Source organism: Acomys minous (assembly GCF_964271855.1).
Source record: "Acomys minous genome assembly, chromosome: 4".
Lineage (NCBI taxonomy): Eukaryota > Metazoa > Chordata > Mammalia > Rodentia > Muridae > Acomys > Acomys minous.
Genome location: NC_140486.1, coordinates 13,547,564 through 13,568,868, shown reverse-complemented (window position 1 = coordinate 13,568,868; position 21,305 = coordinate 13,547,564). Strand labels below are relative to the sequence as shown.

Sequence of the window (21,305 nt, the reverse complement as noted above, 5' to 3'; positions counted from 1 at the left end):
GATACATTCCATTATGTTAGTGTACATATTTAGTATAATATTATAACTTACTTTTCTTCTTTTGCCTCTACAGTACTGAGTTGAAGCTGTTGGAAGAGGCAACCATTTCAGTTTGCAAGTCTTTGGGTAAGGTGGGAAGGGAGAGGAAAACAGGCAGTTTTTCAGTATTTCTGTTGAAAATTTTGATAGCATATACAATGAGTTGAATTAATGAAGTGACATTCTTATTTTGATGTTAATGTAATTGTTTGTCTCATAGACTCTTTGTCAGTGCCCCTTGTCTATATTTGTAGTGGACGAGGGGACCTTGCTGGGATTTCAGGCAGGTACCCCACACCTGGCTTCCCTTGTGCCTTCTCTTACAGTGTGTATTTGTTTTTTTGAAGTGTACCCTGAAGAGCTCCATCTTTGACACTGTTCCGCCTGTGTCAGGGAGAGCATCTGTGCCACATAGATACGTGGTTCCTAGAGCTGTTTGAAAGTGGATCCTGGATGTTCACAGTTCACAGCAGTGTTTGCATTTCTGGTTCAACAGCATCCATGACTCTTAATTTTACATTTACATTGAAAATCATCGTTCAAAGAAATGCCTCTGTACTTGTCACTGCTGTGGTTTTTACTTTGCATCCAACACTTAAACTTAAGCCTTGTGAGTTTTCTTCAGTAGTAAAAGTAAAATTTGGACTAAATAGTCTCTTCCTTCTGTTGAATTGTTAACTTTCCTGCTTTAAGAGACTTGCCAATGCTTCCTAATAATGGCTTTGTCATGTCCATTTCCTTGATTATAGCTAAGGATGTGAGCCAGTAGATATGTATATGTCCTTGAGAAACTAACAACTTTTAGATAAGAAATGTAAAATTGAACTGGAGAGATGGTTCAGTGGTTAAGAGTACTAGCTATAGCCAGGTGTGGTGACACATGCCTATAATCCCAGCACTCAGGAGGCAGAGGCAGGTGGATCGCTGTGAGTTTGAGGCCAGCCTGGTCTACAAAGTGGGTCCAGGACAGCCAAGGCTACACAGAGAAACCCTGTCTTGAAAAACCAAACCAAACCAAAACAACAAAAAAAAGAATACTAGCTGTTCTTCCAGAGGACCCAGGTTCATTCCCAGCACCCACACAGCAGCTTACAACAGTCTATAATTTCAGTTACAGGGGGCCCAGTGCCCTCTTCTGGTCTTCTCAGTGATGCATAGAATATATAAGCAGGCCAAATATCCATACATAAAATAAAATAATACTTTAAAAAACTTTAAAAAGACTATGAAAAATTATAGTAATATTGGTGTTTACCTTGCTTGAGGTTGCACTTCTGTTGTTTATTTTGTAAATTTTTTTTATATTTGTAAATAAGACTAATGTGTCCCAGCCCTTGGGAGGCAGAGGCCAGCCTGGTCTACAAAGTAAGTCTAGGAAATCCAAGGCTACACAGAGAAACCCTGTCTCGAAAAACAAAAACAAAACAAAAGACTATAGTACTCATTGTTTTTTGCTATAGTGAAATGCTATGACCAGAAGCAAGTTGGGGAGAAAAGGGTTTATTTGGCTTACACTTCCGCTTTATAGTCCATAACTGAAGGAAGTCAGGACAGGAACTCAAACAGGGTAGGAACCTGGAGACAGGAGCTGATGCAGAAGCCATGGAGGGGTATTGCTTACTGACTTGTTCCCCTGGCTTGTTCAGCCTGCTTACTTTTCCTTCCTTCCTTCCTCCCTCCCTCCCTCCCTCCCTCCCTCCCTCCCTCCCTCCCTCCCTCCCTTCCTTCCTTCCTTCTTTCCTTCCAGTTTTTTGAGACATAGTTTCTCTGTGTAACAGCCCTGGCTGTCCTAGACTCACTTTGTAGACCAGGATGGCCTTGAACTCACAGAGATACACTTGCCTCTGCCTCCTGAGTGCTGGGATTAAAAGTGTGCACCACTGAGCCTGGCATTCAGCCAGGCTTTCTTAAAGAACCCAGGACCACCACCCAGGCATGGCACCACCCACAGTGGGTTGGGTCCTCTCCCGTCAATCACTTATTAAAATGCCTAACCTGCCTGCCTAAGAGCTGATCTTATGGAGACACTTTTTAAATTGAGGCTCCCTCCTCTCAGTGGCTCTATCTTGTGTCAAGTTGCTATAAAACTAGCCAGTACAGAGTAAGAGCACAATTTCTCTCATTGCTTATTATCTGAATTAGACGTGAATAGTAAGATGGGTCAGCAATTTCAATCTGACATTTTGTAAATGGTACGATATGCTCAGTTTTAACTACATAAATGCCTTTCTTGTCTCTTGCAGTTGAAAACAACCCTCGAACAGGAAATCTTGGTGCACTAACTAAGGTCTTCCTTGCTAGAACCAAAGAGCTCAGGGTTTCGGCGGAGTGTCAGAAGTAAGCTGTTGTCTAACCTGTTGCCTTGGCAGGCTTAGCTCTATGAGGAAGAAATAGGCTATGATTCTTTGAAAACTCCTCTGAAGGAATTACACTCTTTATTAAGAGAAAACAGTAAAAGAGACTTTTTATTTTAGGGCCTTAAATTGTTGGTGTGAGAATTAGGAACTTGTTTCATTCTAGCATTTTGGTTAATTATTTAAATTATATTTTTTAGTTGTTTTTTTTTTTCTCCCCCGAGACTCTCTGTGTAGCCTTGACTGTCTTGGACTTGCTTTGTAGACCAGGCTAGCCTCAAACTCACATCAATCCATCTGCCTCTGCCTCCCGAGTGCTGGGATTAAAGTGTGCGCCACCATGCCTGGGGATTCTTTAGAGTGAGTTGTAATTACATAACCATTTTGGAATTCAGTTTATAAAATTATTAATTTTTGCTATAGTTTGCACATAAAATAGATTTATGGTGACATTTTTCAGACATGGTGTCATTTATTTGTTCACTCATCTTGTCATTATCCTCCTTTGTCATGATGTGATTATCATCATAAAAGGTAGTTTCCTCCCATTATCACTTCTCATTATCATTAATATGATTTAAACAATGATCTAGATTGATGTTACCTTATTCCACATTTATTGCATTTGTGCCCTAAATATTGGGTTAGGGGAAGTCTGATTGTTTATGACTGGAACACTGACTTTGTGTGTAGCCCAGGTTGGACCTTGATTTCATGGCATTCTGGTGCTTTCAGCCTCCAAGTGCTGAGATAACAGATAGGAGCCACTGTGCCTGGCTCTTATAAAAATTGTTAAGATTATTCATTGCACTGCTTATAAACAAATGTGCCAAATCCAGTTAAAAAATTCCTGTCGAGCTGGGTGTGGTGGCACACCCCTTTAAACCCAGCACTCAGGAGGCAGAGACAGGCGGATAGCTGTGAGTCTAGAAAAGTGAGTCTTAAGACAGCCAAGGCTAGACAGTGAAACCTTGTCTCGAAAAACAAAACAAAACAAAAAAGTTAAAAAAAAAAAAATTCCTGTCATGCTGGGCATTGTGGCTCGCGCCTGTAATCCCAGCATTCAGGAAGCAGAGGCAGGTATATTGCTGTGAGTTCAGTGCCAACCTGGTCTACAAAGCAAGTCCAGGACAGCCAGGGCTACGCAAAGAAACCCTGTCTTGAAAAACAAACAAACAAACAAACAAACAAACAAACAAAATATCTGTCATTTTAATGCACATAACAGTCTCTGTATTAGCACTGTCTCATTTTGGTTACATTGTAGCCGTTTTGATTCAGTAGCTTTAACAATGTATAGAGTGTGATCTGAGGGAAGATACAGTAGCTGTCACTGGCTCCCTGTAACTATAGACCTTTGGAGACAGACATTGTCTTGATATTGTAGGTAGGCTGCAAAGATACAATGGACTAGAAACAGACTGACCAGGTTCATGAATACGTACTGACTTGTAAGTGACTCTGGCCTTTTCTTTCTAGCCACATCTTCATTTGGCAGACGCACAATGCTTTGTTTATTATTTGCTGCTTGCTGAAAGTGTTCATCTGTGAGATGTCTGAGGAGGAGCTGCAGCTTCATTTTACATATGAAGAAAAGTCTCCTGGCAGTTACAGTAAGTAACAGGTGAACTGCAGACCTCAATATGAAGGTAGAATAAAGATGGCCCAGTGTGTAAAGGCTCTGCCTCCCACCAGTGCGAGTCTGGCAGCCTGAGTCAGTGTTCCAACCCGTGTAAAGGGGAGGAAAGAGCCTACCTTTCACACCCATTTGTCTTCTGGCCTCCGCACATGCTCATTACACACACACACACACACACACACACACACACACACACAGCGTGAACTTTGAAAATTCTAGTTTCCCTGTAATAACTTCTATTTTTCTTTCTTAAAAAAGCCAATGGGGAAAAGATCTTCCTCCTTTGACATCTGTTTTAATTACTTGTCTTGTTACTGTAACAAAATCCTCAACAGAACAGGGAAGGAAGGAAGGAAGGATTTATTTGCCTCAGGTTTGAGGGTACATTGCATCATGGTGGGGGCATTGTGGCAGTAGGAGTGTGAGGCAGCTGGTCACACTGCATCTGCAGTAGGAAGCCGAGAGAGGTGAATACTACCACTCAGCTGCCTTTTGCCTTTTTATTTCGTATGGTACCTCAGCCCATGGAATGGGGCCCCCCACTGAATAAACCTAATCTAGAAACTGTCACAGGCATGCCTAGAGGTCTGTCTCCTGGGTGACAACTTGAAGGACATACTACTTAACATTTATTTATTGTAGTTTTAGACTTATTTATTTTATGTGCATGACTGTTTTGCCCCTGTGTATATATGTGGACCACATGAGCACTTAGTGCCTGAAGAGGTCAGAAGAAAGCGTTGAATACCTTGGAACTGGAGTTAAGGATGATTGTGAGCCACCATGTGTACCCAGGTCCTCTGCAAGGGTAGCAGTGCTCTTAACCACCGAGCCACCGAGCCATCTCTCCAGCCCCCCATTATTGTGTGTGTGTGTGTGTGTGTGTGTGTGTGTGTGTGTGTGTGTATGTGTGAATGAGTGTGGGTGTGTACCTGCTATGCCATGGCATGCAGGTGGAGGTCAGAGGTCAGCTTTTCAGTTTTTTCTTCCACTGTCCACTGTAGGATCTGAGCATCTGACTCAGGTTGTCAAGTTTTGTGGCAAGTACCTTTACCTGTGAAACAACATAACACTTTCTTAGCCACAAACTTCTACCTTTTATCTCCCTAGCCTCAACACCATTGCATTATACAAAGTTCTGTCCTTAGAAGTTTCCATAGGCTTTAATAGTTTCAACACTTTCCAAAAGTCCAAGTCTCTTTTGAGACTCAAGGGGGTTCCTTCAGTGTAAGCTCCTATGAAAGCGAAGCAAGTTACTTCGTTCCAATACATATTGCTGCATAATAAACATTCCTATTCCAACAGTAAGGAGTGGTAGCACAGCCAGGAAAGACTGGGCCACAGTTAGACCGAAACCAAGCAAGGTGAACCCCAAAGTTGATGGCTGTATGCCTAGGGTCTAAGGCTTAAGTGAGTCACCTGCCTCTGCCTCCTCAGTGCCGAGATTAAAGGAGTGCTAGTGCTTTAAATTCTTTTTAAAAATTACATTTATTTATTTGCTTATGTGTGTGTGTTTTCAAGAATGCCATAGTATGCATGTGGAGGTCAGAGGACAACTTGCCAGAGGCTTTTCTTTCTGCTACCATGTGGGTCCCAGGGAATTGAATTCTAGACTTAATGCTTGGCACCAGGTACCCTTACCTACAGAGCCATCTCACCAGCCCCTGTAACTTTGAATTCATCTCCAGTCAAGTTCACAGGCAAAGTGAAGCCATGTTTGCCAGAATGTGCTTGACTGACCTGTAGCTCACTTCCTGATACAGCTTTTGTACCTGCTGAAAGAAACTTCATGTGCCTGATGAGTGATCTGTTGGCAGTTCTAGAAGAACAACTACTCGCTGAACTCTACTTAACAGTAGTCAAGCCCAGAGTCCCCTCCTCAAGGCCAGACCATGTGGTCAAGCTTATTACAGAAGCATCCCCACTCCTGGTACCTTTTCTCTGCTTTGTTCCTTATATCATTGCTGTCAAATGCCTGACCACGCAGCATAAGGAAGGAAGAGCTGGTTTTGTTGGAAGTTTAAAGAGTACCATCCAGAGCAGACTCTTCCTGTGTACATGAAGCTTATAGTGTAGTCAGCCTTTGCTTAGAAGCAGGTAAATGGAACCCAAATAGTAGAGAAGAGCAAATACTGTGAGAGAGAGTAGTGTAAACAAAGAGAAAATCATGTAAGCTAGGAACTTTGTTGAAACAGACTTGAGAATCCTCAGCTGTTCTAACACCTCTCTCCTTTCCGTTCTCTGCCTCACAAGCATTTAGAACTCTGAGGCATTGCCTTGAAACCATAGTGTTTTGACTTGCTAAGTTCCATGGGGGTTGTGGTGCTTTGAATAGGAAATGCCCCAGAGACTCATATGTTTGAGTTCTTGGTCATAGGGAGCACTTGGCTTTGTTGGAGGAAGTGTGTCACTGTAGGGTGGGCTTTGAGGTCACCTATGTTCAAGCTAGGCCCAGAGTGGTACACAGTCTCCTGCCTGTGGATTAAGGTGTAGAATTGGGCCGGGTGTGGTGGTGCACACCTTTAATCCCAGCTGTCCAGGGGGCGGAGGCAGGCAGATCACTGTGAGTTCAAGACCAGCTTGGTCTACAGAGTGAGTCCAGGACAGCGAAGGCTACACAGAGAAACCCTGTCTCACAAAACCAAAAAGAAAAAGATGTAGAACTCTGAGCTCCTTCCCCAGCACCATGTCTGTTTGCACGCGGCCATGCTCCCCACCATGGTGATGGACTAAACCTCTGAAGCTGTAAGCCAGCCCCAATTAAATATTTTGTTTTCTTCTTCTTCCTCCTCTTCTTCTTCCTCTTCTTTTTCCTCTTCCTCCTCCCCCCTCCTCCTCCTCTTCTTCTAATCTTCTCTCAGTTTCCCCTCCCCCAGTCTTACCATCTCCCTTCTCCTTCAGATTGACACCCCCACCTTACAATAGAAAAGAGCAAGTCTCCCAGGGACATTAACAGAACAAGGCATAACAAGATACAAAGAGACTGGGCAGGGCTGGAGAGGTTAAGAGCACTGGCTGCTCTTCCAGAGGTCCTGAGTTCAATTCCCAGTACCCACATGGTGGCTCACAACCATCTGTAATGGAATATGATGTCCACTTCTGCCATGCAAGCACACATGCAAATAGAGCACTCATATATAAATTACATAAATAAATCTTTTAAAAAGTAAATTAAAAAAAAAAAAAGACTGGCCACATGCCATCACGTCAAGACTGGACAACGCAACCCAGTAGGAGAAGAAGGGTCCCACAAACAGGCCAAGAGTCTTAAGAGTTGCTGTGGTCATGGTGTTTCTTCACAGCAAGAAAACTCTTAAGACAAGTAAATTTTTCTCTTACAGAACTAGCTTTGGTTTTGCTTCTAGATGAGGAGCTCTGGCTGCCGTGGCAGCAATGTTTCACTTGTCAGTTTTCTCGGCTTTAACTAGTTCCTAGAGACAGGTGCAGGTAAGCCTGGCATGGTACACCAAGGGCTGATTTTTAAAATTTACTATTATTATATATATAGTGCTCTGCCTGCATGTATACCTGCAAGGCAGAAGAGGGCACCTGATCTTCTTATAGATGGTTGTGAGCCACCATGTGGTTGCTGGGAATTGAACTCAGAACCTCCGGAAGAGCAGTCACTGCTCTTAACCTCTGAGCCATCTCTCCAGCCCCCAGGACAGATTTTTTTTTTTTTTTACAGGATGGGTTTTCATGTAGACTTTAATGATGTGACTTGATTATTTATATGTAAGCAATGCAAAAGTAAATAAATGAACAATAACAACAACAAACAAATCAACCCAACAATGGAAACATGTAATTCAGAAAAGAGTTCATAGATCAGGGAAGCCTGTTCACTATAGCAAGGCACCTTTTCAGAAAACATACAAAACTTAAATTGATTTTGCAGAAAAATAGAGAAGTGCCTATGGGTGTTCCTGAGTTCTTACTTGGCCTTTGTAAAGGTGCTGCCTCAGTGTCTTTGTCAGGATTTCTATTGCTGCGATGAGCCATGACCAAGAGGCTGGTTGGGGAGGAAAGGGTTTGTTCAGATTACACCTCCACATCACAGCTCATCACCAAAGGAAGTCAGGACAGGAACTCAAGCAGGGCAGGAACTTGGAGGCGGCGCTGAGGCAGAGGCCAGTAGACTCAGGAATCCTTTTGTAATCACTGGAACAACTTCCATCTACATTTTACTGTAAGCACACCTGGTGGAGTCTTTTTTGTTTGACACAGTCACTGCAGACAAGCAGAAGCAGTGACGTAATTGGAGTGGCATAGAAACACTGCTCATAACACCGCAGTGCATCGGCATATAGGTCTGTTTCATTTTTAGAAAGGAATGATGAGTTCATTTGTTTTTCTTTTTGTGATTAATTTATAACAGCATTTTAGATTGCAAATTAAAATATTTAATACTTTAGGGTAACTCCAATGAAAATGGGCACCAACATAGACTCCACCAAGATTCTCTGAATATAGATGTATGATAAATCTAGTTGTTTTCTTGTTTTGAGTTGGGTCTTGCTGTGTCCTTCATTGGAACTTACTTTGTAGTCCAGGCTAGCCTTGAACTCAACCTTCCACATGCTAGGCTTACAGTTGTGTACCATCATGGCCTGTTGTGGATTCTGTATTGAAGAAAGGAGTTTATTCTGGCTGTCAGGCACTATAAACTGTTTTGAAGTATGTCTCTGTACTTGATTAAGGTCTTAACATTTGGTTTTGGCACAATGTGCTTTGGGCAGAACTGAGAAGCTGCCACTTCCCTGAATGCTGAGAGCAACAGCATCAATTCTCTTTTACCTTTGCTTTCATTTTGTTTTTTAAAGATTTATTTTTTCCATGTGTACAAATGCTGTATATATATATATATGCACCATGAGCATACTCAATGCCTGCAGAGGCCAGAAAGGGCGATGGACAACGTGAGTATCCTTGTGGATGCTGGAAACCGCACCCCGGTCCTCTGCAAGAGCAGCCAGAGCTGATAACTGCCGAGCACCTCTCTGGCCTCATCCATTCCTTTTAATGAATGGTTCACATGTGGCTTTTTTCATTACTTCTTTGCTTCTAATGATCAGTGAGGATCTCCATTTTTTGGATACATTATCATTAGCTTAAATTAATAAAAGTGATCTAAGCCAAGAAAAGTGAAAGAAGAGACTTCAGGTAGCTACTACTAATAACCACCTGGAGTTAAGGCAGAAATTGGAGGATAAATACTCCAATTGGAGGACTTGAAGGGTGTATACAAGTGAATTTAATGTGCTGAACTTCCTAACTGAACTGAGATCATGCAATAATGAATAAAAACGATGAAAGAGCCTCTGGGCCACGAGGCAGTGGCAGCTAGCAGGGTAGGGTGGTGTCTGCATTGTCAGGCAGAGGTTCAAGGTTGTCCCAGGCTGCAGAGTGAGATCCTTTCTCTACAGACTAAAAGAGGCCATGTCATAGAGGTGGACAGCCTGGTCAGGAGGACTCAGAGGTTGCTTACTGAAGGGTGAATATGTCTGGGTTTTAGCATTGGGCTAACTGATGCAGTCATCAAAAATGAAAGTAAGAAAGAAACAAGTTGGGTTAGAGAGACGGCTCAGTGGCAAAGAGCTCTGGCTATTCTTCCAGAGGACCCAGGTTTGAATCCCAATACTCACATTGCAGTTTACAATCATGCTCCAGTTTCAGGGAATCAAGCTTCCTCTTCTGGGATCTCTGTGGTGCAGGCACACAAGCATGGAAAACATTCATGCACATAAAATCAAAGGAAAAGAAACAAGTGAGGTGTTAGAAATACCAGTTTTGAACATAGTGCGTGTGAGATGCTGGTCACTCCTTCTGATGAAGGCACCCAGTAAACAGTTGGTTAGAGTCTACAGCTTTGCCACTCTGATTGCTCCAGTCTTGTCTGATCTGGGAGCTGATTGGAGTCTGGATGGAAGGCAGTTTGATAGCAAACAGGATGGTAGGTGAGAGGAAAGGCAACCTGTGCATTTAGGAATCACCATCATGTAAGCTGTGATGGAAGGGAGATAGCAGTGCGCAAGAAGACAGGCAGCGAGAGAGGGTGTTCTGGAGCAGTGCTGGGAGAAAGGAAGCCGATTAGAGGTAAGACCAAACAGGAACGAGGAAACATTCATGAAGGAGTAGATGTCACTAGTGCCCAAAATCCAAACCAGAAGTCACAGGATACTCTGGCTTAAGCAATTTGGAGGTCCCTTAGCTATGGGAGTTTAGGACAGAGATACTTGTGTCGGGATGACAGTTTGTATCCTGCCCTTGCCACTTACTCATTCTCTGATTAGGAAAGCCATCTTGCCTTTGGCTTTTGTGAGGAGGTGCTTACCTTCCTACTCTTCTGTTGTCTGTGGGTCAAGAGGGGCCTCGGTGCTCCTCAGGATCAAGGGCAGGTCATGTGAGTATGGTGGGGAGGGGTACAGGTGCAGCTAAAACAACTTCTAAAACTTATGTCTTTGACTTTAATATAAAATTCCATCAAAAGGAGCAGTATGAAGTATAAGAATTTGAGAAGTACTAGGCTGTAGGAGCCCTAAGGTATTTTCAACTGTCAGGAGTGGTAATGCAAACTTGTAATTTCAGAATTTTGGGGAGGCTGAGGCAGGAGGCTTGCCAGCTGAGGCCTACACAGTAAGATCCCCTTAAAAGGAAAGCAGAAATAAAGCTAGGGAGTGAGCTGAGTGACTAAGTAAAACTGCTTGGCATCATCATACATGCCCAAGCTTTTTTCAAACCCTGAAACTCACATAAAGCTGGAAAGAGAAAACCAAGGAATTGTTTTCTGACTTTCACATGCGTGCCGTGGCACACACTAATACACTGACTTTCACATGTGTGCTATGACACACACATGCTAATACAAAATAAAAAATCATTAAGTTATTAAGGTTGTATTAGGTGCTGACTTGCTCATGATCTGGATTTTATTCAGAGGTCAAAATAGTGTTGGATATATGTAATAATTTAAAAAAATTACTAGAAATGAAAACTTTATATCTAAGTAATTTAATCAATTGTCTGCCTTGTCACAACACAGTTTTATGTGTCTTACTAGGCGCTGACTCTGAAGATCTATTGGAAGAACTGCTCTGCAGCCTCATAAAGCTAATCACCGACACGCCACTCTTGTGAGTTCTGCCTGTGCCAGGCTTCATCTTCATTCTGTAATGAGAGTAGTAATTGATTGTGCTGAAGAGGTGTGCGAGTGAGTGTGCATGTGAGCGTGTGTGTGTGTGTGTGTGTGTGTGTGTAAGAGAGAGAGACAGAGAGAAGCATGTACAGAGGCCAGTAGTTGGTGTTGGGCGACTTCCTTAGTCACTCTCTTCTTCCCTTCTTTTCTTTTTTCTCTTTTTTCTTTTCCTGTCCCTCCTTTCTTCCCTCCCTCCCTCTCTCTTTGTTTCTTTTTCTTTTTGAGACAGAGTCTCACCATTTAACTCTGTTGCCTTAGAACTCCTTGTGTAGGCCAGGCAGGTTTGAGATTCACAGCGATCCATCTGCTTCTGCCCCACCGAGTACTGGGATTAGAGGCGCATGCCACTGTGCCCAGCTCACCTTATTGTCTGACACCGCGTCTGTTATGGAACCTGGACTTCTTTGTCTTGCTTATCCTGGCCGGCAGGCTGCAGGTGTAAGCCACCACACTCGGATTTAACTTGAATGCTGTGGCTCCTAACTCAGCATCTGCTAAACTGTGTGCTCAAGCCCTGTGTGGAGGAGCTTGTGAATTCTGGCATAGTGTTGAAGGACTGCACACCCATGCAATTCTTCCATCTCTTTTGCCGGGTAATGGGTGACTATGTCTACCTGTTGTGCTTACTTTTCTGTTGTTGTGACAAAACACCATGAACAAGGCAACTTACGAAAAACAAAACAAGACCCGTTTAATTTAGAGGTCATGGCTCTAGAGCTTAGTAGAGTTTGTGGCTGTCATGGCAGTGAGCATGGCAGCAAGTAAGCAGGCCTGGTACTTAGAGCTCACATACTGAGACAACAACCACGAGGTAGAGAAAGCTAACTGGAAATGGTCTGGGCTTTTGAAACCTCAAAGCTCACGCCAGCAACACACCATCTTCACCAAGGCCACACCTCCTAATCCTTCCTAAACAGTTCCAGCAACTAGGAACTGAGTGTTCAGATATATGAACGAGAGGTTAGGGGGCCATTTTCATTCAAAACACACCACCATCAAACAAGACTTGCATGTTAGGGGAGAAGAATTAAGCCCTTCAGTTGTATTAACAGATGGCAGGCGGAGAACTACATTAAGTGGGGAGGAAGAGATCTTATGGGTCTCTGTAGACAGTCTGAGAGAAGCAAGGTGGATCCAGTCTCTGTGGCAGAGAAAGCGATCTGACCACAGAAAGAGCTCTTTCCCCCTGGCATTTTGGTTTTGTTTGGGGGCTGTTGTAGAGAGGACAGCTTTCTTTCCCATGTCCTTTGAAGCTAGGTGTGTGCCTTGAGATGTAGTTGGGAGGTCCTCCGGTGAGAGACTCCTGAGTGAAGCTCCTTACTGGCTTAACTCAGTGAAGGAGGGTGTGCTTTTCCTCCTGACGGCCTCTTGCCTGCGTCCTGGAGTGGACAGGAGGTCTTTAGAGTTGCGTGCCCATCTTGACACCACGAGCCTGTAGTCTCCTAGAAGTTTTTCTTTGATGTCACTGAGCTGCTGAACCAAAGTTAACAGCTGCCACCCTCCCTCACCCTGGACTTCTCATATGACAAACAGACCCTTACTTGTTTACGTGATTGTAACTGGTTTTTGATCACTGCAGCTGTGTGCAGTTCCTATGTATATATGAACATCTGCCTGCTGTGGTGCATTGCTCATCACCCTTTTCACTGTGGATGCTCCTCCAGAGTCCTTGCCAGGCATGTCTTTCATCATTGCTCTCCTTTGTACACTGGTTACCTATTTATGTATTATGGCATGTTGGAAAGGCGTGAGCCTTTGTGACATTCTTCCATCCCCAAAGAGCCATTTTATTAGTTTTGAGAATTTACAAAATTGATGGACTGATTTTTTTTTTTTGAGACAACACCTTTTATGTTGGTCTTGCTGGTGTCAGCCTCAATTGGTTCAGCCTCAGCTGTCTTGAATAGCTAGGTTGAGCCTATATCTACTTATTTATTTTGTGTGTGCATGCACATGCATCCACGTGTGGGGGCATGTATGTGTTATAGCATGTGTGTGGGGCTCAGAGGATAACTGTGGGAGTAAGTGCTCCCCTTCCGCCATGGCTGTTAACCTGCGTCCTCTGAAAGAGCAGCCGGCGCTCCTAACTTCTGAGCTGTCTCTCCAGCCCCAACCTTGAGCATTTCCGCCTGCTTTTCTATCTTGAGTGTTGAGACCACAGATGTGTGCCACCACACCCAACTTCTGTAGTGCAGGAGACTGACCCCAGGCAGGTTAGGTGTGCGCTCTACCAGCTGACCCAGCTCTCCAGCCACATGAAGAAGTTCGTTTTTAGATAAAGAGATTCTTTAGGTTTATTGTCACAGCATATCAAAACACAGAGGGATTCCATCAGAAACGGGCTCTTTGCCTCTGGCTCGGAAACAAAAGACAAATATTTGTGAGCAAATAGGTTCTTGGGGATATTGTACAGAATCCATACTTTACAGAGATGGAGAGGACGTGCTGTGCCATGTCCTGTTTGGTATACTCCTTGCAGCCTAGAAGGTGAGCTGAGCTAAGTGGGCTTGCCTGCTGGGAAGGACATGGGCATAGCTTCCCAGCAGAACGTTTAGTGATACACAGAAGTGTTCACGTGTCTGTCAGGTTTTTCTCTCTTTTGTTTTGAATAGAATTTTAATATTGCTTGGGTGGCAGTATAAGCCCAGCCTACATTTCTTAGATATGTTGGTAACTCTTTGTAGCAATGTCACATGGTTTGGGCTGTGATACATAAGCAGGTGTTGTCACCTCACAGCGAACATGCGTTTCAATTTCTTTGTTTTTTGCGCTGCCCTCTTCCTACTTGGAGATGGAAGCAGTGCTCAGATCATACTGAACTATGGGATAGAGTGTCGCTTGCAGAGTAGTGTCCTAGGAGCGTGGGTGAGTAATAGTACAGGACTGCCGCATACTCAGTGCCACTCCATAGTGTTCCTTCTTAGATAGAAAAACAGATTCCTGTCGTTTCTGATATGTGTACACACACACACACACACACACACACACACACACACACACACACACACACATATATGGATGTATATTCATTTAGATAGGGGTGGAGAACCCATATATTGCCTGTTCTAATCATGTTAAACTAGATGTTTTCTATGCTTCTGATTTAATTTTTAAAATTATACATTAACCAGGTCTGGTGACACACGTCTATAACCCTAGCACTTGGAGGCCAAGGCAAGAAGATGGAGAGTTAATGGACAGCCTGGGCTACATAATGAGTTTGAGGCCAACCTAGGCTACATAGTGGGACTCAGTCTGAAACAAATGAAAAAATTAGGCTTTTAGTAACATTTGCTTTCATTGCCAAGTACCAACAACTGAATGTACAGTCTTTTGGCCTTCATTGATCACATTTTGTTGAAGTTAGGGAGTTGGCAGTAGTAAATATGTTTAGATAATAAACAGACTGAGTACAGTGATGGAACAGCTGCAGGGTTGCAGTATATCAAGCATTCAGTGTTTTAATGTGTTTATACTTTTTAAATGAACTGAAACCACACAGGCAGCCAGATGTTGAGTTCCGTATGCTCAGCTCTAACCAGCTGCTGAAACAATTTCTTATGATTTAACGTCCTTGGAAGTCCCTCTTAGCAGAAGGCTGTCATGGTTACTGTTTCCCTGTGAAAGCAACTACTCTGAAGGTGTTCCGTCTACCCCAGCTGCACTGCTGCACTCAGGAGCAGCTTGTAACTCAGACAGATGTTAATGTGGAAGTGGGAAGCATCAACTCCTGAAGATCCGCATCTCCTGTATCACTTTACTGTTGCTCTTGGCTTATCTGTGTTGAGTCAGCTGGAGAACCCTTAGAAATCTTCCTTCAGTAGCCATGTGGAGCAATTGACAGCAGAGTGATTACCAAGAGAAACATGCTTAGTACCTTCTGTATATGTGTATACAGACTGCATGTATTTGTTTAGATATCTATAAATTAGCCCCACAAAGGACTCTCGTGTACCCTGAGCTTGAACTCCGTGTGTGGCTAAAGATAACCTTAAACTTCTGCATCTGTTTCCCTCAACCCGAGTGCTAGGATTACAAGTGGGTACTATATGCCTGATTTCTGTGAACTATTAAATGGCTCTTCATTAGAAACAGGATCAGGCTAAGCTCAGTGATCAGTCCCTAATCCTAATTATTCAGAAGACTGAAACAGAAGGATCTCAAGTTCAAGACTTGCCCAGGGTATAGGTTAAGTTCCAGGCCAGCCTGAGGAACTTATGGAGAGCTCCTCTCACAATAAAAGCCGGCAAGAGGACTGCGGAAGTAGCTTAAGGCAGAGTGCTAACCTGGCCCCAAGGCCTAATCCTGGCTCCAGTGTGCAGGCCCAGCTGAACGTTAGGGATGCTCGGGAATTTGCAAATTGGCCTGTAAGGATGGATAATTTATTAGCAAAATTGTGATAATATCACAAGAGTTAGTGGCTGAGTTATGTTAAGAAAGCTAATTTAGAAGTCATCCTATAAAAATGTTTTCATTTATTCTCTAGGAATTTTATATTTATCTTTGATCATATTTATTCTCCTCCAACTGTTCCTAGATCCTCCCACCTCTCTACCAGTCCATGTTCTTCCTGCTTGTTTAATAATGATAATAAAACAATAATAATAATAACAACAACAACAATGATAAAACCATGAACTCCAGCTTCTGTTGCCCATCTGCTGCTGGGCCTGTGGCTACTCCATCTACCAAGTGTCACTCCGTTGAAAAAACGGCCTGCCTTTGTCCAGCAGCAATCCGATGCTCCTTGGCTAGAGGCGGACCTTTGGAGAGATCTCATCCAAACCATAACAGAGACATGGTGATGACAGTGGCCAGGCCTTTGAAGAAGCCGGAAGGCTCTGAGTAGGGACCTCTCAGGACTGAATATGTATTTGCAGATGAGGGGTACGTTAGATGGATTATAGCAAGGGTGGAATATAAAGGCTGGGAAAGCTGTGTTATTTGAAAGATGTGATTTTGCAAAATAGATGTCTAGAATTTTTCCCCCACTGATGCCCAAATGATTATTGTTAAGTACTGTGGGACGCCGGGTGGTGGTGCCACACGCCTTTAATCCCAGCACTCAGGAGGCAGAGGCAGAGGCAGGTGGATCGCTGTGAGTTTGAGACCAGCCTGGTCTACAGTGCTAGTTCCAAGAGAGGAGGAAGGAGAGAGGCGGAGAGAGGGAGAAAGAGACTATGGGGTGTATTTTGTAGCAGAATTTAAAAAAAAAATCACTCATTCTAGACCCAGGCAGTAAGTTTTAAATCATGTCCGTCACTAGCTGCTGCCATGTGACACCAGGCCTTAGTAGGGCTGAGTGTAGCTAGTGGTCCTGTGTGTGCTGAGACTCCTATGGGGCCTGGAGGCTTAGCTTGGTGCTATAGCACATACTTCATAAGAGACATGACCCTGGGGTAATCCCTGGTACAAAGTATTCCAACTGCACCTTCAGTTTTAAAGCTAGCCATCACTCTTAGGGCAGCATCTGAAATGTATACCACCACTTTTTATTCTCTCCTTTTAGAATATCCATGGTGGCTCAAATAGCTATTTCCGAATTTTCATCTTAGTCATTTGAACTTGTAAGTTGTTTTTATTAAGCTTATGTTCCATTTACAGTCCCATCAGGCTTCTTCCAGTCGTAAGTCAGAGCAGCGTGTTTTTTCCTTCTGTGTCCATCCATGACCTTTGCTGCTAGCCAACACCAACACCCACCTCATGATGCTTTTGTCTTTGTCCAAGCATCCCACGCTGCCCCGGCACAGTGGCATGAGGTCGTGGCTCCTGTCTTTTTAGTCACATGAAATTAGTAACTTGCTCCAATGGTAGTTTGTTCTAGGGCAATCCCAGACCAGACGGTGGGAAATTCTTGGGGTAACATGGCAGCCAAAGCAGCACTATAGCTCTCGCAAGTTGGCTTTGCTTTGGCAGCCATGTAATGAAAAGCTTCTGAGGACTGTGCAAGGACTTCAAAGCAAGAAGGGCCTGTGCCTTTAGACGTCCTTCAGTTTTGAAAACCACCCCATTCAGCACGGTGGGGTTTTGGTTTCTTTCAAGTCTTGGTTTCTTGACTCATTTCCCCATGCCTTGGCCTGTGAGATAGCTCAATTCATACTTGAGATTTGGTTATCAGAGAAATTTAACATTACCTCAAGCTCCTTTTTTCTGTTTTAGCATTATCAAAAGGTACAGAAGGAAATTACACCAGAGCTCACCTTGCCTGTTCTTATTTTCAAAGAAGAAAACCAAACTCTGTAGATTCTGTGTTGAATTTAGCAGAGCTAATAAGGAACTGAGGAGGAGATCTGGCTTTCCTGATGGGGCTGAATGGTTCTTACATCATACTGTAATGTGATGTGGGCTGATTGCGTTTCTCCTGTGCGCTTATTTCATAGGTGGTCAGATTTTAATTGGCAGAAGTTCAGATAGGCTTAGTGTCAGTCTAAGGTAATTCATTTTTATGTAGCTTGGTACTGTGATTCAAAACCCGTCCACGGAAGTGGATCAGTACCATCTCCTTCTCATCTTTCCAGCTCTCCTCTTTGCTTCCATAACTGACTCTTGGTTATTAGTTTCTTGTATACCTTTCTTGGAAATTTTCATGTATGTGAGCAATTATGAGTATAGATTCATATTTCATCCTATTTTCACACCAAGGTGAAAATTCTGCATAGTGCTTTGAGTCTTGCTCTATTTTGCAGTCTAATCTAGGGGGAATTTCTGCTTTCATTTCCAAATAAAAACTTCCAAGATAGAATTAAAACACCTAAAAACTTCTATTTTCAAAGTAAACAACTCGGTGGTTTTCAGTGTATTCACAAGGTTGTAAAGCCCTCACCATAATTCTGGAGCAAGAGAGAAGCCCATAAGCATTGTCTGCCACATTGCCATTTGTCCCCATGATCCCCCCTGCCCCCTCATAGCAAATAATCTGCTTTCTCCTATGGTTGTATGTAATAGAATATAGTGGGGTCCCTCTGGTCTGGCCTTTTCCTGCCATTTAACTTTGTATGGTTGTTCAAGTTTCGTCTGTCAAGTGTACCAGGTTTATTTTCTTTGGTCGGGGGAAGTGGTGAAAGACATTCAATTGTATTTATATGCCGCCTTTTGCACTTGGAGTCATCTTTTAATAGAACTTGGTTTGTTTGTATTTTTTGCCATTATGCATAATGCTGCTTCTTTGCCTAGGGGTGAGGCCCTGAGACCTGCCATTCCTCATTAGCGGGCTTGTTGATGTACTTCTTCAGCTCTTGTTTGGGTTCCCATGTGGCTGAGGTATTATGGATGTCACCTGCAGGAGACAATCATACAGCAGATTTCCTTGTCCGTGGACGCTTTTTAAAAAAGATTTATTTATTTATTAAGTATACAGTGTTTTGCCTGCATGTGTGCCTGCACACCAGAAGAGGGCACCAGATCTCAGTGTAGATGGTTGTGAGCCACCATGTAGTTGCTGGGAATTGAACTCAGGATCTCTGGAAGAACAGGCAGTCTCCTTAACCTCTAAGCCATCTCTCCAGCCTGTCCTCTGACTCTTACAGTTTTCCTGCCACCTTCTCTGTGATGGTTTGTGAGCCTTAGGTGCAGGCATCATGCTGGCACAGTCACATGCTGGTAGTGGGTTCTCCTTTAAGACTTAGGACTGCACTGGTCCCCAGGAGTTGGCTGTGCTTCCAGGCATAGTGTTCCTCCTGTTGAGTGAGCCTTAAATCTTGTTAGTTTGTTACCACTTTTCAGGATGGATATCCTGCCATGCTGGTCATTGTTGTGGTTTGTATGTGTCATTGCTCCGTAACATTATTAACCATCCCTTAGCAAATAGCATAGCAGCTTCTAATATTATGAAAGCTAGTCCTCAGGCAAGGGGCTTTAAATCCCGCTGAAATCTGTAGCCTGTGTCCAAAGGCCATGGTGTTTTCAGCAATAGAGTCCTACCTTCTACCCCCAGGACCATTGTATCTGGTGTTTGATTGTTTACAGTGAAGTGATAGAGTATTAACTAAGGAAATTCATGGCTGAAGTAAGGTTAGACACACTGCTTAAGCCATCTCTCATGAACTGTTGAATTTTGTTTTGTTTTGTTGTTTTGTTTGTGTTTTTGTTTTTAGACAGGGTTTCTCTGTGTAGCCTTGGCTGTTCTGGACTCACTTTGTAGAACAGGCTGGCCTCGAATTCACAGCAATCCACCTGCCTCTGCCTCCCGAGTGCTGGGATTAAAGGTGTGCACTGCCGCCACCACCACCTGGCAATCTTCAAATTGTGTATGTGCACATGGCTGCAGGTGCCTGAGGAGATCAGAAGTGTGAGATGCCCTGGAGCTGCAGTTGCTGGCAGTTGTGAGCCGCCCAGTGTGAGTGCTGGGAACCAAGAGCAGTATAGGCTCTGACTGCTGAGTCATCTCTTCAGCCCTCTTGTTAAATAGCCCAGGCTGGCCTTGAGTTTGCTATGTAGCTGAGGATGACCTTGAACTTCTGTTGCTCCCAAGTTTTGGAAATACAGGCATGAGCCATCATCCATGGCTTTTCAAAAGCTATATGTTAAGATCTGTTATGAAACCAGTATCTGTGTTGCCCCCAATTTATCTATTAAAACCTAATTCTCGGTATGATGATAGAGGGGTCAGGGCCTTCAGGAGGTCATCTTAAACTAATAAGAGCCACCGTTCTTTTCTCTTTCTCATCGTTTTCCACCTTGTACAGCTGTTGAATGAATATTAACATTTAATATTGAATTATTATTAAAATTTTCTTATTTTTTACATATGTATTTATTTTATTACACATATATACAATAAACTACCTACAGCAAGAAAAAACATGAAACAATCAGGAATTATATAAATGTTCATTCTTAGTGTTTTGAATTAATTATTTTAGTAAAATCATCAGTTACTCCTTAACAAGCTTTAAACCCAATTAACCACACAGAGAGACCAGGGTCTATTTAATTAGCCTATAGCACAATGCTGCACAATAATTACTCCATCCTAAACCTCCATGCTAGTATAGTTTCTTCCCATTTAGATTTCCCATTTTATACTTGCTTTTAAGTCATCTCCTAGGCCAGGTTCATTTCTCTTGATGTGTCCAGATCTTTCCTCCCAGCTCCATCCTCTCCTTCCTTTCTCTTTCTCCTCCCCTTGTCAATCAGGATGCCCCACCCTATTCTCTGTTATTGCTTAGCATTGGCTAGTTTGTTTTTATTGACAAAACAGAGAACAAATGGTGACATGTTTAAACAAACTTGAAACTGGACATAGTTAGAATAAACATCACAATCCAAAGTCTGTATTGATTCAGAGAGTGGGGTAGAGAAGTCAGCATTTGAATGAACAAGGGTAAACTATACATAGTCACAAGAACTTTGTACCAACACACAGCTATAGTTAGAATTCAGCTGCCTACAGGCCAGTAAGAAAGCTCTTACCTTGCAACTAAATATGCTGGCAGCCTGACCTTGGAACGCACAACTCCTGGAATTGTAAAGAATGAATGTTTCCTTGTGATAGCTTATTCAAGAAGTTCCCACTAATGCAAAGGCATTAGACAGAAATCATATTATAGCAGCTTTAAAATGGCAAATAAAACACCATTAAAAACATGCAACACATTGGCATAAACTAAACAAATATGTTTTCAACTTAAGTATTGGCAACTAAAAATATTACTAGTGAAATCAAAGAGAGCCTAGATGTGAGTGTATATGTCTGAATTGAAGGTGAATACAGATAAGATGTCAGATCAGTTTATAGATTCAGTTAATCAAATTTGTGTCAGGATTGTTGTTATTAGTTTTTTAAAAGACAGGATCTTGCTATGGAGTTTAGACTGGCTTTGAACTCACTGTGTAGCTTGTGCTTAGACTAAATTCACAGTTCTCCTTCCTCTTCTCTCCTAGTGTGGCATTACAGGCATATGACACCATGCCCAACTTGTATTAGGGTGTATGTGGTAAATATATACTATATATGGTATATATGTTATATATGTGTGTATATGTATGTATGTATTAGGAATGGGGCCTTTGGGAGGTAATCTTACACTAATAAAAATCACAGTTATTTTCATTGGGAGAGAAATGGACAATATGATTC

At 42.9% G+C, this 21,305-nt stretch overlaps 1 protein-coding gene across 3 annotated transcripts in view; it reads left to right on the top strand.

The window, feature by feature from the left end:
- The window catches only part of DYM (dymeclin), a 272,781-nt gene that overhangs the window by 39,943 nt on the left and 211,533 nt on the right, over positions 1–21,305 (top strand). For all 3 annotated transcript variants that reach the window (XM_084781008.1, XM_084781006.1, XM_084781007.1), the window contains exons 3-6: positions 74–126; positions 2,283–2,376; positions 3,873–4,006; positions 11,093–11,165. In XM_084781008.1, coding sequence (XP_084637134.1) covers positions 74–126; positions 2,283–2,376; positions 3,873–4,006; positions 11,093–11,165 — 354 coding nt within the window. The remainder of the gene's footprint in view (positions 1–73; positions 127–2,282; positions 2,377–3,872; positions 4,007–11,092; positions 11,166–21,305) is intronic.